This window comes from Notolepis coatsorum, assembly GCF_963971535.1.
Source record: "Notolepis coatsorum genome assembly, chromosome: 12".
NCBI lineage: Eukaryota > Metazoa > Chordata > Actinopteri > Aulopiformes > Paralepididae > Notolepis > Notolepis coatsorum.
In genome coordinates this window covers 49,313,765-49,328,150 of record NC_140176.1, presented here as the reverse complement: position 1 = coordinate 49,328,150, position 14,386 = coordinate 49,313,765, and the positions used below count along the sequence as shown (strand labels likewise).

General features: G+C 43.2%; 2 protein-coding genes across 3 annotated transcripts in view; one reads left to right on the top strand and one right to left on the bottom strand.

Moving 5' to 3' along the window:
- Window positions 1–7,323, top strand: part of vill (villin-like) — a gene marked incomplete at both ends in the record, with an annotated part of 29,505 nt that extends 22,182 nt beyond the window's left edge. The window contains 7 exons of the mRNA XM_084326207.1: window positions 1,712–1,891; window positions 1,987–2,132; window positions 3,448–3,592; window positions 4,638–4,826; window positions 6,298–6,366; window positions 6,534–6,905; window positions 7,210–7,323. Of these exons, the coding sequence (XP_084182333.1) occupies window positions 1,712–1,891; window positions 1,987–2,132; window positions 3,448–3,592; window positions 4,638–4,826; window positions 6,298–6,366; window positions 6,534–6,905; window positions 7,210–7,323 (1,215 nt within the window). The remainder of the gene's footprint in view (window positions 1–1,711; window positions 1,892–1,986; window positions 2,133–3,447; window positions 3,593–4,637; window positions 4,827–6,297; window positions 6,367–6,533; window positions 6,906–7,209) is intronic.
- Window positions 7,324–7,820: 497 nt separating this feature from the next.
- The window catches only part of plcd1a (phospholipase C, delta 1a), a 43,378-nt gene continuing 36,812 nt past the window's right edge, over window positions 7,821–14,386 (bottom strand). For both annotated transcript variants that reach the window (XM_084326510.1, XM_084326509.1), the window contains exons 13-15: window positions 13,633–13,768; window positions 11,901–12,050; window positions 7,821–11,046 (exon numbers count right to left, since the gene is read on the bottom strand). In XM_084326510.1, coding sequence (XP_084182636.1) covers window positions 10,958–11,046; window positions 11,901–12,050; window positions 13,633–13,768 — 375 coding nt within the window. In that variant the 3' untranslated portion in view covers window positions 7,821–10,957. The remainder of the gene's footprint in view (window positions 11,047–11,900; window positions 12,051–13,632; window positions 13,769–14,386) is intronic.

Genomic DNA, 14,386 nt, shown 5'->3' with positions numbered 1-14,386 from the left:
TGATCCTGGGAAGTGTGAGAAAGTTGGCAGTTCCAGAGTGGAGGTTACGTGTATACAAGGGGATGAGGAGAGATGGAGAGCCAGCATCTGCTGTCATCAGCAGGTCATTAGTGACCCTGACCAGGGCTGTTTCTGTGCTATGGTCGGGGCAAAAAACTGATGGAAAGTTGGAAATCGGCCTGTAGTTTGCAAGAAATTCTGGGTATAGAGTGGGTATTTTGAGTAGTAGTATTAGTAGTAGTAGTAGGAGTAGTACTAGTAGGAGTAGTAGTAGTATGAGTAATAGGAGTAGTAGTAGTAGTCGTAGTAATAGTAGTAATAGTAGTAGTAGTAATAGTAGTAGTAGTAGTAATATTACATTTACATTTACATTTAGTCATTTATTTTTTAGCGTTTATCGCTTTTCTGGTCAAGCATGACAGACAGAAACAGGTTAAAAAAGGGATGTAGAGCAGGGGAAGACATTCTGAGAAATGACGGCGGGTCCGGGAATCGAACTCGTGTCCCCCAGATCCGTGACGAGCACGGTTTTCCCCGACGCAGAAATAGCGCCGAGATATGCAGTGAGCTACGGGAGCTCCCCTTAGCTGACGCTTTTATCCAAAGCAACTTACAAGTTCTGTACGACAAGTCATCAGGAAGGGCACAACAAATTAGTAGTAGTAGCAGTAGTAGCAGTAGTAGTAGGAGTAGCAGTAGTAGGAGTAGCAGTAGTAGGAGTAGCAGTAGTAGTAGTAATAGTTAGTAGTAGTAGTAGTAGCAGCAGTAGTAGTAGTAGTAGTAGGAGTAGTAGTAGTAGTAGTAATAGTAGTAGTAGTAGTAGTAGTAGTAGTAGTAGTAGTAGTAGTAGTAGTAGTAGTAGTAGTAGTAGTAGGAGTAGCAGTAGTAGTAGTAGTAGTAGCAGTAGGAGTAGTAGTAGGAGTAGCAGTAGGAGTAGGAGTAGGAGTAGGAGTAATAGTAGTAGTAATAGTAGTAGTAGCAGTAGCAGTAGCAGTAGTAGGAGTAGCAGTAGTAGTAGTAATAGTAGTAGTAGTGGGGCGACAGTGACTCAGTAGGTAGAGCGGTTGTCTGGTAATCGGAAGGTTCCTGGTTCTATTCCCCACTCCTCCCGACAAGCGCAACCCCTAATTGCTCCCGATGAGTAGGTTGGCACGTTGCATTGGTTGCCTCGGCCGTCGGTGTGTGAATGTGTGAGTGAATGGGTGAATGTGAGGAATAAATTGTAAAGTGCTTTGGATAAAAGCACTATATAAATGCAATCCATTTACCATGTAGTAGGAGTAGTAGTAGGAGTACTGTAGTAGTAGTGGTGGTGGTAGCAGGAGGAGGAGGAGTAGTATTAGTAGTAGCAAACTATCATCTCTCATTGGAAAATTGGTCTTGAAAATCAGAAACCATCAGGAACAACACATACTGTACAACATACTGATTATGGATTTGTTTGTGCAGGTCTTTTCATGTGTGTGTGTGTGTGTGTGTGTGTGTGTGTGTGTGTGTGTGTGTGTGTGTGTGTGTGTGTGTGTGTGTGTGTGTGTGTGTGTGTGTGTGTGTGTGTGTGTGTGTGTGTGTGTGTGTGTGTGTGTGTGTGTGTGTGTGTGTGTGTGTGTGTGTGTGTGTGTGTGTGTGTGTGTGTGTGTGTGTGTGTGTGTGTGTGTGTGTGTGTGTGTGTGTGTGTGTGCGCGTGTGTGCGTCTGTGCATTCATGTTTACAGGGTGGCACCGGCAGACAGGGTGTGGTGAACCCTGACCCTGGTGCCAGGCTGTTCCAGGTAAGAGGGACCAATGAGTTCAACACTAAAGCTACTGAGGTACCGGCCAGAGCCTCGTCTCTCAACACCAACGACGTCTTCCTGCTCAAGACTGAGCGCATGTGTTACCTGTGGTATGGAAAGGTAAATTCTGCTTTTGGCATTTATTGGAATTTAATATCTCTGCTATCACTATATTACATGCAGCATAATAAAGAATGTCTTACGTCCGTGTCCAGGGCTGCAGTGGTGACGAGCGGGTGATGGGGAGGACCATGTCCAACGTGCTCTCCAAGCAGGACAAGCAGGTGGTGATGGAGGGACAGGAGCCCGCCGAATTCTGGGTGGCTCTCGGAGGCAAGGCCCCCTATGCCAGCGACAAGAGGTACACGCAGATTCAGAACACACTCATCCCGCTTTCACGTCAGCGTTGATTAGAAGTCAGGGTTGGTGCAATAAGCTAGCCTGGTACACAGGAAGATGAAAGGTGGATTTGTTTGATGTACATGACAAAGGGGGTCTGGTGAGTTTAGATTGATTGATTGATAAACTTTATGAATCCACCAAGAGGGAAACATGGTTAGCCACCAATGACATTATACTGTAATGATACACATTGCATTCATCAAGACATTGATTAAGTGCAGGAATTCTGCAAGGGAAAAACATTTAAAAAAAAGTGTGCAATAGAATCTATCTATTGAATAGATTAATGTCGTCATCATCAATCAAATTAAACAAATTAGAGCAAATTGCGTACACATTCTCTGTTCCATTGTCCACTCAGCGACGTGACAGCTTAAGTCCAGTGTATCACAAAATCAGTCACTACAGTCAGAGATTTATACTTCCCAGCTTGCTAGACTGAAACACTGCAGCTCTCCTGTATGGGAAGGAGTGTCTCGGCGGGCAACGAGTCCCCTATCCATTTAAACATGAGCACTTGATGGTAAATGGAATGGTAAATGCACTGCATTTCTTTTTTTTATCCACTTTTTCTCCTCTTTTTCTATTTTTCTCCCATCCCAATTACCCGCTGTGCCAATTCTGCCCTCCCCTGTCTTGAACGTTGCTCGCATATGCCCCCCACTGGCCGGTTGTAGGGAGGATAGAAGCCTTGCATCACGTGTCCCCTCCGATACACGAGGAGGCAGCCTGTCACATCTTTTCACCTGCCAGCGCGGACTCTCATTGGCGAGGTGTAACGTGTGGGAGGCTCACACTACCCCCGCCATTTCCTGTCTCTGCTGTGCAGGCGTCCCCAACCGACCTGTAGGAGTCGCTGTCCACAACGTCCAGATTACCACCCATTGACTTCCACCCGCTAACTCTGCCAATTGAGTTAGTATGACGACTGGCCCAGGCCGGAGGCAACGCCGACAGCCGGAGTCGAACACAGTGTCTCTTGCGTTGGTGATGAGTGCAATGTCCGCTGCGCCACCTAGCCGCAATGCACTGCATTTCTATAGTTGATACGCCTACATTCAAATCTAAGAAAAACACACACAAGTCAGTGGGTGAGTCAGTAAATATAGAACAAGTATTATGTATACATCCGCAAAGAAGCATACATGCACACACATCACGTTAATAAATTCATATTTGTATTTTGATGTGTGTGATATGACACACACGCACACACACACACACACACACCACTGTTAATAACCTGCTGGCCATGTGACCTGTCGACCTGTCAGACTGCAGAACGAGGAGCCACCCCACAGTCCTCGGCTATTCGAATGCTCCAATCAGACGGGCCGCTTCCGCATGACTGAGGTGGATGATTTCACCCAGACTGATCTGGACGAGGATGACGTCATGCTACTGGATACCTGGGAGGAGGTCAGAGGTCAAGGGGGGCAGAATATAACATGCAGAATAATAAGGGCCCCCTGCTGGCTTTAGGAGCTGGTTGGCAGAGCGTGCAGACGTTTAGCACAGTGGAGCTCAGTCACCTCAATTAGAAGAGGATTAAACAAGGACACAGACGTGTCATAGATGCAGAGCATTCATCATCATACATTGATGTTACACAAAGTGCCATTCCTGTGAGCTGCCACTAGGGGTAGAGTGGCTAACCGTGAGTGAGTGAATTCCTGAGGTGATTGACTTGAACGAGTGAGGTGCTTCGTCAATGAGCAAGAGTTTGAGTAAATTGCCATTGCCAGATCTCCTGGCTAGACCATGAATAAAATAGATGCTCATCAGGTTTCTTCTCTTGGTTTTATTCGAGAGCCAGCGTAAATGCACTTAAGTGAAACAACACACGGAAAGCATTGGCAGTCTCAACCCTCAGTCAGGGTTTGGTTGTATTACAAATCATTATGAAATGCATTATGTTTGACAAACAATGAGAGCAGTGGAATTTCTTCTTCTTTTTTTCAAGTGAAATACTTTATGGAATGAGTTATGTCACAATAAGCAAAGAGAAAGTCAGACGTGAAAATAGCTTGATATATATTTCATATCAACAGTCAATAAAACCTGAAAATCACATTTGTGAGAAAGATTTAGCATATTTCACCTCTTTTGTATATATGACTGTACTTGAGTCTTTTAATAACCGTTTCAGTTTTGCTTTTTAATACTCCAACATACACATATATAGCTATTGAGTTCTTCTCTAAACAGACAATCAATGCTTTGTCAATGAGCAAGAGTTTGAGTAATGAATATCATCTAACTCTCTCAGTCTCGCTCTATAAGGGATTTATAGTGTTTATGAATGAAACCCCTTATCTTGTGTGTGTGTGTGTGTGTGTGTGTGTGTGTGTGTGTGTGTGTGTGTGTGTGTGTGTGTGTGTGTGTGTGTGTGTGTGTGTGTGTGTGTGTGTGTGTGTGTGTGTGTGTGTGTGTGTGTGTGTGTGTGTGTGTTCATTCACCTCAGATCTTCCTGTGGATTGGTCGCTCAGCTAACAAACAGGAGACAAAGGAGTCATGTACCAGTGCACTGGAGTACCTGAAGACCCACCCGGCGGCTCGAGACCCCGACACCCCCATCATCTCTGTCAAACAGGGTCATGAGCCGCCCACGTTTACCGGCTGGTTCAATGCGTGGGACCCCCACAGGCAGAGCGTGAGTCCAGGCTCACCTCAATACCCCTCTAGAGGGCCTTAGTGAATCCTCACCGCAATACCTCAATACCCCTCTAGAGGGCCTTTGTGAATCCTCACCTCAATACCTCAATACCCCTCTAGAGGGCCTTAGTGAATCCTCACCGCAATACCTCAATACCCCTCTAGAGGGCCTTTGTGAATCCTCACCGCAATACCTCAATACCCCTCTAGAGGGCCTTTGTGAATCCTCACCTCAATACCTCTCTAGAGGGCCTTTGTGAATCCTCACCTCAATACCTCAATACCCCTCTAGAGGGCCTTAGTGAATCCTCACCTCAATACCTCAATACCCCTCTAGAGGGCCTTTGTGAATCCTCACCTCAATACCTCTCTAGAGGGCCTTTGTGAATCCTCACCGCAATACCTCAATACCCCTCTAGAGGGCCTTTGTGAATCCTCACCTCAATACCTCAATACCCCTCTAGAGGGCCTTTGTGAATCCTCACCTCAATACCCCTCTAGAGGGCCTTAGTGAATCCTTAACTCAATAATGACATGTGTTTATTACACGTATATGTTCATACATACCAACTATTTTGCCTGTTTTATTCTCCACCCACCGATCATCCTTAGCAACACTACTATCCCTGATATCCAAGCAGGGGGATCGCCCCTTGAACGGCCCTTCTAAGGGTTCTCTCCTCCAAATTGCCTGTGGTGCTTTTTTCCTATTGCTAAGTTTTTAGTGAGTTTTTCCTTACCTTCGCTGGGGTATATGTCTGTGAGTGTTGTTTTGGATTTCATGATGTTTTTTGTTTGTTCTTGATTTATTGTGATGTTTCTTCTTGACTTGTTTAAAGAAGACTTGTCCAGCCCATGGGGACATTAACCTGTGATTGCGGGCTTTATGAATACATTTGATTTGATTTGAATGACACCAACAATGACATCACACATTAACCCCCCCCCCTCCTCTCTCTCTCTTCAGTGACCTCATCAACTAAATTTAAAAACAGGCCTTGCAAACAAATCTTTAGATTACAAGGCAAAATATTCCTTTTACTTATCACAGCTGTGTTGAGACTGGTGATTGGTGAAGAGATATCGTACATCATTGCAGTGTTTTCAGAAAGGTTGAGAGATTTGAACGGGCGATGATGTCACTGGTTTAATCAATTCATAGTATTCCTGTACTTCGACACACACAGCCATCTTGGTAATCAATAACAGTGGCACTTCACGCATGGAATGTGTGTCACCATTTGAATTGAACTGCTAAAGTGAATAGCCAATCAAATCACTGCTATTCCTTTGTGGCATAAGAAATGAATACTTCCTTTCAAACTAAGGGGCTCAGAGTGTATAAATTACCAAAAAAGAAAAAAGAAAATGCACGAGCTGGATATGTTCTCAGGAATCACAGTTGTCTAAATATCACTTTTCTTCTAACTAATCACTAACGTCCAGAACTAACCCACCTTCTCCAGCAGGGAGGCAACTCCTACGAGGAGCTGAAGAGAAAGCTGAGTGACCCAGCGTCTCTCTCGCAGATCTCTGTAGTAAGTGACACTGAACTAACCACTAACTCAATAACTTAAGTATCTAATAATCCCTCACAAACTGAATCTAGATTCTGACGATACTCTCAACCTTCTCTCTGATGTGAGAACACAGCAAACGTAGTGTATTGTGACCCCCACACATTTGACGTGTCTTATGTCTGTAGAATCTGAACGACACGGATGTGAGTAAGAGCCCGGGTGGAGTTGGAGGAGGGGGCTACCGGGCCCCTGGAGGCCCAATCAGCTCCCCCCCAGTCTACAGGCAGCACGGAGGGGGCCAATCCCCGATGCCCTCCGGTCCCTCAACCCCGCCCAGCCTGAGGGCCCAGGTCACCCTGACCCCTTCACCCGGAGGCGCCCTGACCCCGTCACCCGGAGGCGCCCTGACCCCATCACACGGAGACGCCCCGTTCCCCTCGCCTGCGGGTAACATGTCCTCCACGCCTGTGGGTTCCGATCAGTATCTGAAACCAGAGCTCCTCCTCAACAAGGGCCCCAGTGAGCTGCCTCAGGGAGTGGACCCCGGCAGGAAAGAGGTGGGCACGGTGCCGTGGATCTAGCTGCTAGTGCACGGCCGTCTCTCTCCTCAGTGAGAGCCTGGCAGACCTGTATTGTGTGTTCTTATCTGTGGTTAAAAGGCTGGAATACCTGGGAAGGTGCTATGAGCCACTGGGAGGTGCTGTGGAGAAAGGCTGAGCCCACTGAGCTTTATTATCAGCGGTGGAGCCTTGTGGGTGTGAGGGGCGATAGTGCAACTGTAATAGCGCCACGTGTCCAGTAGGGGTCAGGATGAACCATTATTTCTCACCTCCCATCAACTGCTCTTGTTCTGTTTTGCAGGACTACCTCTCTGATATGGATTTTGAGGACCTGCTCGGTACGAGCCGCTCCGACTTCCGACGCCTGCCAAAGTGGAGGCAGAGTAACTTGAAGAAAATGGCGGGACTCTTCTGAGAAGGATCCAGGAATACGAGGGAAAATGTCCCCATAATGTAGACGATAAGCATGGATGATCATATTGAGGCATAAGCCACTGCTGCAAAGCTTTTGTTGAGAGGGTTGAGGGCATAACTGATGATGTAGAGACCAAGACCATGTTGTGTTAGGGTCCTACTAAAAATATTTTTATATATAATATGTTGTATACAAACAATTAACGTGATTAATTAATATTTTATATGGAATATCAAATTATTAATATAAAATCATGAATGTATTTAATTTTAATTGTATGATTGTAAGATATATTTATATTATATTAGTCTATAAATTAAGCTCTACTGTAGTCTATAGAGTGGTGTACTATTTTACAGAGCCTATGCTTTCCTGTATAACTGCCATTTCAGCAATATTCTCAATATGTGTATCACAAAAATAATCAAACACAAAAATACTGCTATAAATTGCCAGATCTCCTGGCTAGACCATGAATAAAACAATACAACTGCTCATCAGGTTTCTTCCCATGGTTTTATTCGAGAGCCAGCACAAATGCAGTTAAGTGAAACAACACACCAAAAGCATTGCCAGTCTCAAACCTCACTCAGGGTTTGGTTGTATTACAAATCATTATGAAATGCATTATGTTTGACAAAACAATGAGCAGTGAAATCTTTTCTTTCAGTGAAATCTTTTCTTTCAGTGAAATACTTTATGGAATGAGTTATGTCACAATAGGCGAAGAGAAAGTTAGACGTGAAAATGGCTTGATATGTATTTCATATCAACAGTCAATGAAACCATTAACAAGTTTGTCTAAAAAAAAGAAACAAGTTGAAAATCACATTTGTGAGAAATATTTAGCATATTTCACCTCTTTTCTATATATGACTGTACTTGACTCTTTTAATAACTTTCAGTTTTGCTTTTTAATACTCCAACATACACATACACAGCTGTTGAACTCTTCTCTAAATAGACCATCAAACAACAAACCGTTCTCTGCAGTATACTGCAATGTACACGCACGCACGCACAGAAATTTTTTCTTAAAGGGCAAAATAATAGATTTCTGATAGCATAGAGTACTCACTGTAGCTACCATGATAAGACTCCTGTGACCAACGCAATGTTATGGCAGAAGACACTTTTTCAAATAAAATGATAAAACCCTTTAGAAAGTTTGAGTCATACTTAAAAAGCAAGTTTTTTTTCTATTAAGAACAGTGTGAAAAACACTACATACTATTTAGAAGAAAAACCAAAAGGCAGTAGAAATGTAAAGCATAACAACGCTTATAGCTTCACTTGACAACTCAATATAATATTAGTTCCATCTCCATGAGCATACAGGGCCAACACAGGATTCCAGAGGTGGAAAGTAACCAATTACATTTACTCTACTTTAACTGAATAGATGTTTGACTGTTCTCTTATTTCTTCTCGAGTCATTCTTTAATTATTTACTTTTACAGAGTACAATGAGATCTGTCACAACGATGACTCTTTCAGCTTATCAACGTCCCACGTCCCAGTTGAGCACATGGTGTAAAAAGAACTAAAATAACTGCTCTTTAGCCCCAACACGCTCTCATCATCGAAGGAGAGGAGGTAGAGGTGGTGGAGTCCGCCAGATACCTTGGCATTACACTGGACAACAACCTCAGCTTCAACCAGAACACCATGGACGTTTACAGACGTTGTTAACAGAGACTCAGTCATCCGTGTACTAAGACACCCGTCTGTCCAACCCCTGCCATCTTCTCCTCCTGTACCGTAGAATTGTTGAGCCAGTTCTTCTGTATGGTACCAATAAACTCTTAAAGATAACTCATTTAGCTAGCAAACTCATTGGTATTCCCACCCCCAATGTATCCGATTGTGTCACCTCAACCCTGATCCACAAAGCACTCGCAGTCATACATGACTCAGACCACCCACTCTACCAGCACCTTACCCCTCTTCCTTCAGGCTGTAGGTATAGACTACCCATGTGCAGAAAGACCTTCCTTCTGGTCGTAGGTATAGACTACCCATGTGCAGAAAGACCTTCCTTCTAGCTGTAGTTATAGACTAGCCATGTGCAGAAAGACCTTCCTTCTGGCTGTAGGTATAGACTAGCCATGGGCAGAAAGACCTTCCTTCTGGTCGTAGGTATAGACTAGCCATGTGCAGAAAGACCTTCCTTCTGGTCGTAGGTATAGACTAGCCATGTGCAGAAAGACCTTCCTTCTGGTCGTAGGTATAGACTAGCCATGTGCAGAAAGACCTTCCTTCTGGTCGTAGGTATAGACTAGCCATGTGCAGAAAGACCTTCCTTCTAGCTGTAGGTATAGACTAGCCATGTGCAGAAAGACCTTCCTTCTGGTCATAGGCATAGACCACCCATGTGCAGAAAGACCTTCCTTCTAGCTGTAGGTATAGACTAGCCATGTGCAGAAAGACCTTCCTTCTGGTCATAGGCATAGACCACCCATGTGCAGAAAGACCTTCCTTCTGGTCATAGGTATAGACCACCCATGTGCAGAAAGACCTTCCTTCTGGTCGTAGGTATAGACTACCCATGTGCAGAAAGGCCCGTTTTAGCAAGAGCTTTGTTCCCACAGCCATACAAGCTTTAAATAAGTAATCTCTTAATTTACAAGAAATCCAGTCTGTGGTGTGTAGTGTCAATACATGTTTTTGTCTCTGTTATGTGACACCTGTAATCAAGTGCTCCTGTAAATCCTGCATCTATCTATCTATCTATCTATCTATCTATCTATCTATCTATCTATCTATCTATCTATCTATCTATCTATCTATCTATCTATCTATCTATCTATCTATCTATATCTGTAGTGAAATTCTTTCTGGACATAACTGACAAGCTTTGTTGGTATGATTAAAAAGGTAACTATCCCCAAACATAGTGACTGATAGAGACCGCACTACAAGGGGTACTCAAGTTCATTTTGGGGGACTATAATTGCAAGCGTGCCAAAATGGTGTATGATTTTCATTCAAAAATAACTGCTAAATAAATACTTATGTGCTTCTTTCTTTGCTTTCCACCACTTCAGGACCCGAAGCCCTGCGTCTATCCAATAAAAACGTAGTACAAAATACTAAATATCTCAAAAGACTACACACAGCCCACATCACATAATTATTCTACAGCACTAATCCTGACCTGAGATCAGCTGATGGGTCAGTCCGTAGTGCAGTTCAGTCCACATACCTAGGCTATAACTTACTCACACCCAAGACGGACACCTGGATGACCTTCATACAAAGCGGTCCGTTTTTCATCTCTCGTTAAGGTCTCATTGTGCCTTTGCTTCTTCCTATCCTCAGCCTTTTCTTTACCATACCGAAGTCCTCAACTGAACATACTATCTGCTCATCTTTAATAATAATAATAATAATAAAAATAATAATAATAATAAAAATTAAAAATTAAAAAGCTAAAACAATACATAACAGGGAAGTGTTATACACATAAAAGTCAACCGTTTAGTTTGGTAGATCACAACAGTTGTTCCATACAAAGCTTTGAATACACGGCTTTCAGAATAGTTTTGACTTGGTTTGGCAGTTATTGTATCCTTTCCTAAGAAAGGTGTGTGCATGTGCGTGTGTGTGTGCGTGTAGGCAGGGAGGCAGCCTACTAGGCGTCTACGAGCATCAGATGAACGAACAGGCCGGCGGAGGGGATGACGTCTCCGCTCTTGGTGAGCAGAGGGACGTGCCGGTACCCTGGACAGAGAGGATGGGGAGTTTTACAAGTCTCAGCAAATCAAAGAGTGAACTGGCCAGCCAATATACTGTGTGTAAGGATGTAATGACTAATGGTGGATTAAAATGTCATGTGACTCAGAATAAGTCAGCTAGAATAGAGGCACCAGTTATTGTGGATGAAGAGAATGGAAAAGATAAAAGCAGAACATGAAAACAGTGAAGTAAAAAGGGAAACTACTGTAAGCATCCAGTGCATCCAGGGACAGAGGTGAAAGCATGACTCTATTATTATTAGTAGTAGTAGACTAGATCAGATTAGATTCAAATCTATTATCATTATACAGCACAGGTACGACTAATATGTTTGGCATCCAACCAGAGTGCAAATGTAGCAGTAAAGTGCAATAGTAATATAAAATGTACATGTGATTTAACTGGGTATAAAATATATTAATTAGTACTACTGTTAGTATAGTGCTAATCAGATGCATGTACAGAGTTGTAATATTAATATGTACAGTGATACAGCAGCGTAACTACCGTAGTAAGAGTAGGTAAGGGACATGTGCAGATATAGATGTAGTGCAGATATGTAAATGGGTTATGTACAGGTATGTACAGACGTATATATATATATATATATATATATATATATATATATATATATATATACGGTAAGAATAAATATATATAGTATATACAGCATTATTATACATGCTATCCTACAGTGTTATATGGGTTATATGCAGGTGTATAAGTAGATATTTATATACCTAATATAGTAGGTATATTATTATTATTTTATCTATATAAATATATATGATATATATAAATCATTGTACTTCTACATTCTGTTGTAATATAATCTTTACCATTCTGTACACTGGTGAGGGGTAGACAGTACTGCCCGATGAGGTCATTCTGGGATGTGGTGTCGTGGTCCTCCACTACAAAGCGCACCAGGGCCAGCTCTGGGACCTGGATCTCAAACTGGAAGTTCTCGTTCCACATGGGGTTGAACCCTGCAGAGGAACACACACCGGAGTCAATGCCTCTGTGTGTGTGTATGTGTCTTTGTAATGTTGATTTTTAGACTGTGTTCTCCAACATCGCCACCAACCAGCTTGATGAATTGAAAATGGAGGACCCTTATGTAAACAAGACAAAAGTGTTTTTCTGGTCTGCATCCTCTTAGCAGTTGTTTGTATTGAGCCGTACTGTATTGTACCCATTCTGCAATCTGTTAATAAAGTTTTCAATCAATCAATCAACAACCCTGATGTTGTTCGTGAGGATCTCTCTGCGATGTTGTTTGTTTCAGGGAGAGGCTTTACTTTGGATTACAGCCCTACATGAAGTCTTGCTAAACAAGCTGCTGGAATACCAGATGTTGTTGTCCACGAGGATCTCGGCAATGTTGTTTGTTTCAGAGAGTGGCTTTACTTTGGATTACAGCCCTACATGAAGTCTGAAATGTCAGCAGCTGAAGGACCGTCTCACAGCTCGGCTACAGGTGCTCCTGGTTTTCATATCAGGAGTCCCAAGCAGCTAAGAGTATTGTTCAGTATCTGCTGTTATTGTCACACCGTTTTTAAATGGTTTAAAAAGCCTGTATAGACAATAATGGCTTTTTTTAAACCCTTGAAGCAGATACAGTATTTTACAGCGCCGTCTACCTAGTTTTGTTTTAACAACCTACCTGGTTGTCAAGGGAGCGCACATGTAATTGGAAAGTTCTATGAATATCCGACTGCATTTAATATGGTTATGTCCCACTGACCTCCAAGATTACACCCCCTCCCGCACCCTCCGCTCATCCTCTACTGGACTCTTATCCATCCCCAGCTCACGCCTCAGTACCATGGGTGCCCGAGCGTTCAGCTGCTCGGCTCCCAGACTCTGGAACTCCCTGCCCCCACACATCCGACAGTCAGACTCACTCTCATCATTCAGATCACAATTGAAAACCCATCTGTTCAAACTCGCATATTCACTATAACCTCCATCACTGCCCAATACCCCCTGCTGTTTGTTTGTCTGTTATTTTAACTTCACTGTTTTTTATACTTCTTGTTGTTTATCTTATTATTTTCTTAACCTTGTCTTTTAACTGCCTTGCTTACTTACTGGGCATACTCACTATAACTGCTAGGAGTTATTGGCGGAAACACGTTGCCGCAAAGTATACATGTGATATATGTGATAGAAAACCTTGTTCCAACACTTTGATGCATCTTTAAGCTTAAATCGATTAATTTTCTTTCATCACAAGTAGTTTTTATCCCCATGTCCCCATTTCCAGTGTTTTTATTTTTACCTCAATGTCTCTCTTTGGTCTTTTTCCAGCAACCGTCTCCTTCATGCTCACACCTGGGAGCTGCCCAGTACAACCACAGTCCTCCCTCCTACTGCCAACTGAATAGAATAGTTGGGAGGTTCCGCGCCTCAAGGGCACCTCAGCGGTAATTATAGGGGGGAGAGAATGACACATTTTTCTCCGCTGGTCCAGGAATTTGACCAGGGGACCTTTCGGTCACAGGCCTGCTTATCGACCTCTAGACTGCTCTCACCTACCGTAACCTTTCTCACCACAGGTGTACTTACCGTTGTTGTCAATGTGGTGTGTCTCCTTGCTGGTTATGTCCGCCGGTACCCCACAGACCTCCACTCTCACCAGGGGGTCCACGATGGACCTCTGCTTGTCCTTGTTCAGTTTAGGCAGCTGCTGCGCTGAGATCACCTGTTGTATTGAGACACGCCCCAAGCACGCACACACACACACACACACACACACACACACACACACACACACACACACGACGGGAAATCTCGTTAGTTCATGCCAACCGTTGAGTGCCATGCTAATCGTTAATTTTTTCATGAGTGCCATGCTAATCGTTATTTTTTTATTAGCGATTTCCATTCATATTTCATCAATATAGCCTCACGTTACCAGTGGGGATCTGTCTGAGCTCGAACAGGGAAAATACCGCCCCCTATCGTCTCTCCGGATGCAGTGATGCCGGTAACGCGTTACTAAGTAACGCGTTATTGTAATCTGATTACTTTCCCCCGAAAATAGTAATCTGATTGATTGATTGATTGAAAAGTTTATTAACAGATTGCAGAATGGGTACAGTACAGTACAGCTCAATACATACAATTGTTAAGGGGATGCAGACCAGAGAAAGACTTTCGTCTTGTTTACATCAGGGTCCCCCTTTTTCAATTCATCATAACATATATGACATACATGACATACAGATAGACAGTACTGCTACATCTATACATTTATGACATATCAGATTTGCAAATACAGTACTGTTTGTGATACAAAAGTGTCCAGAAAAGGAGTGTA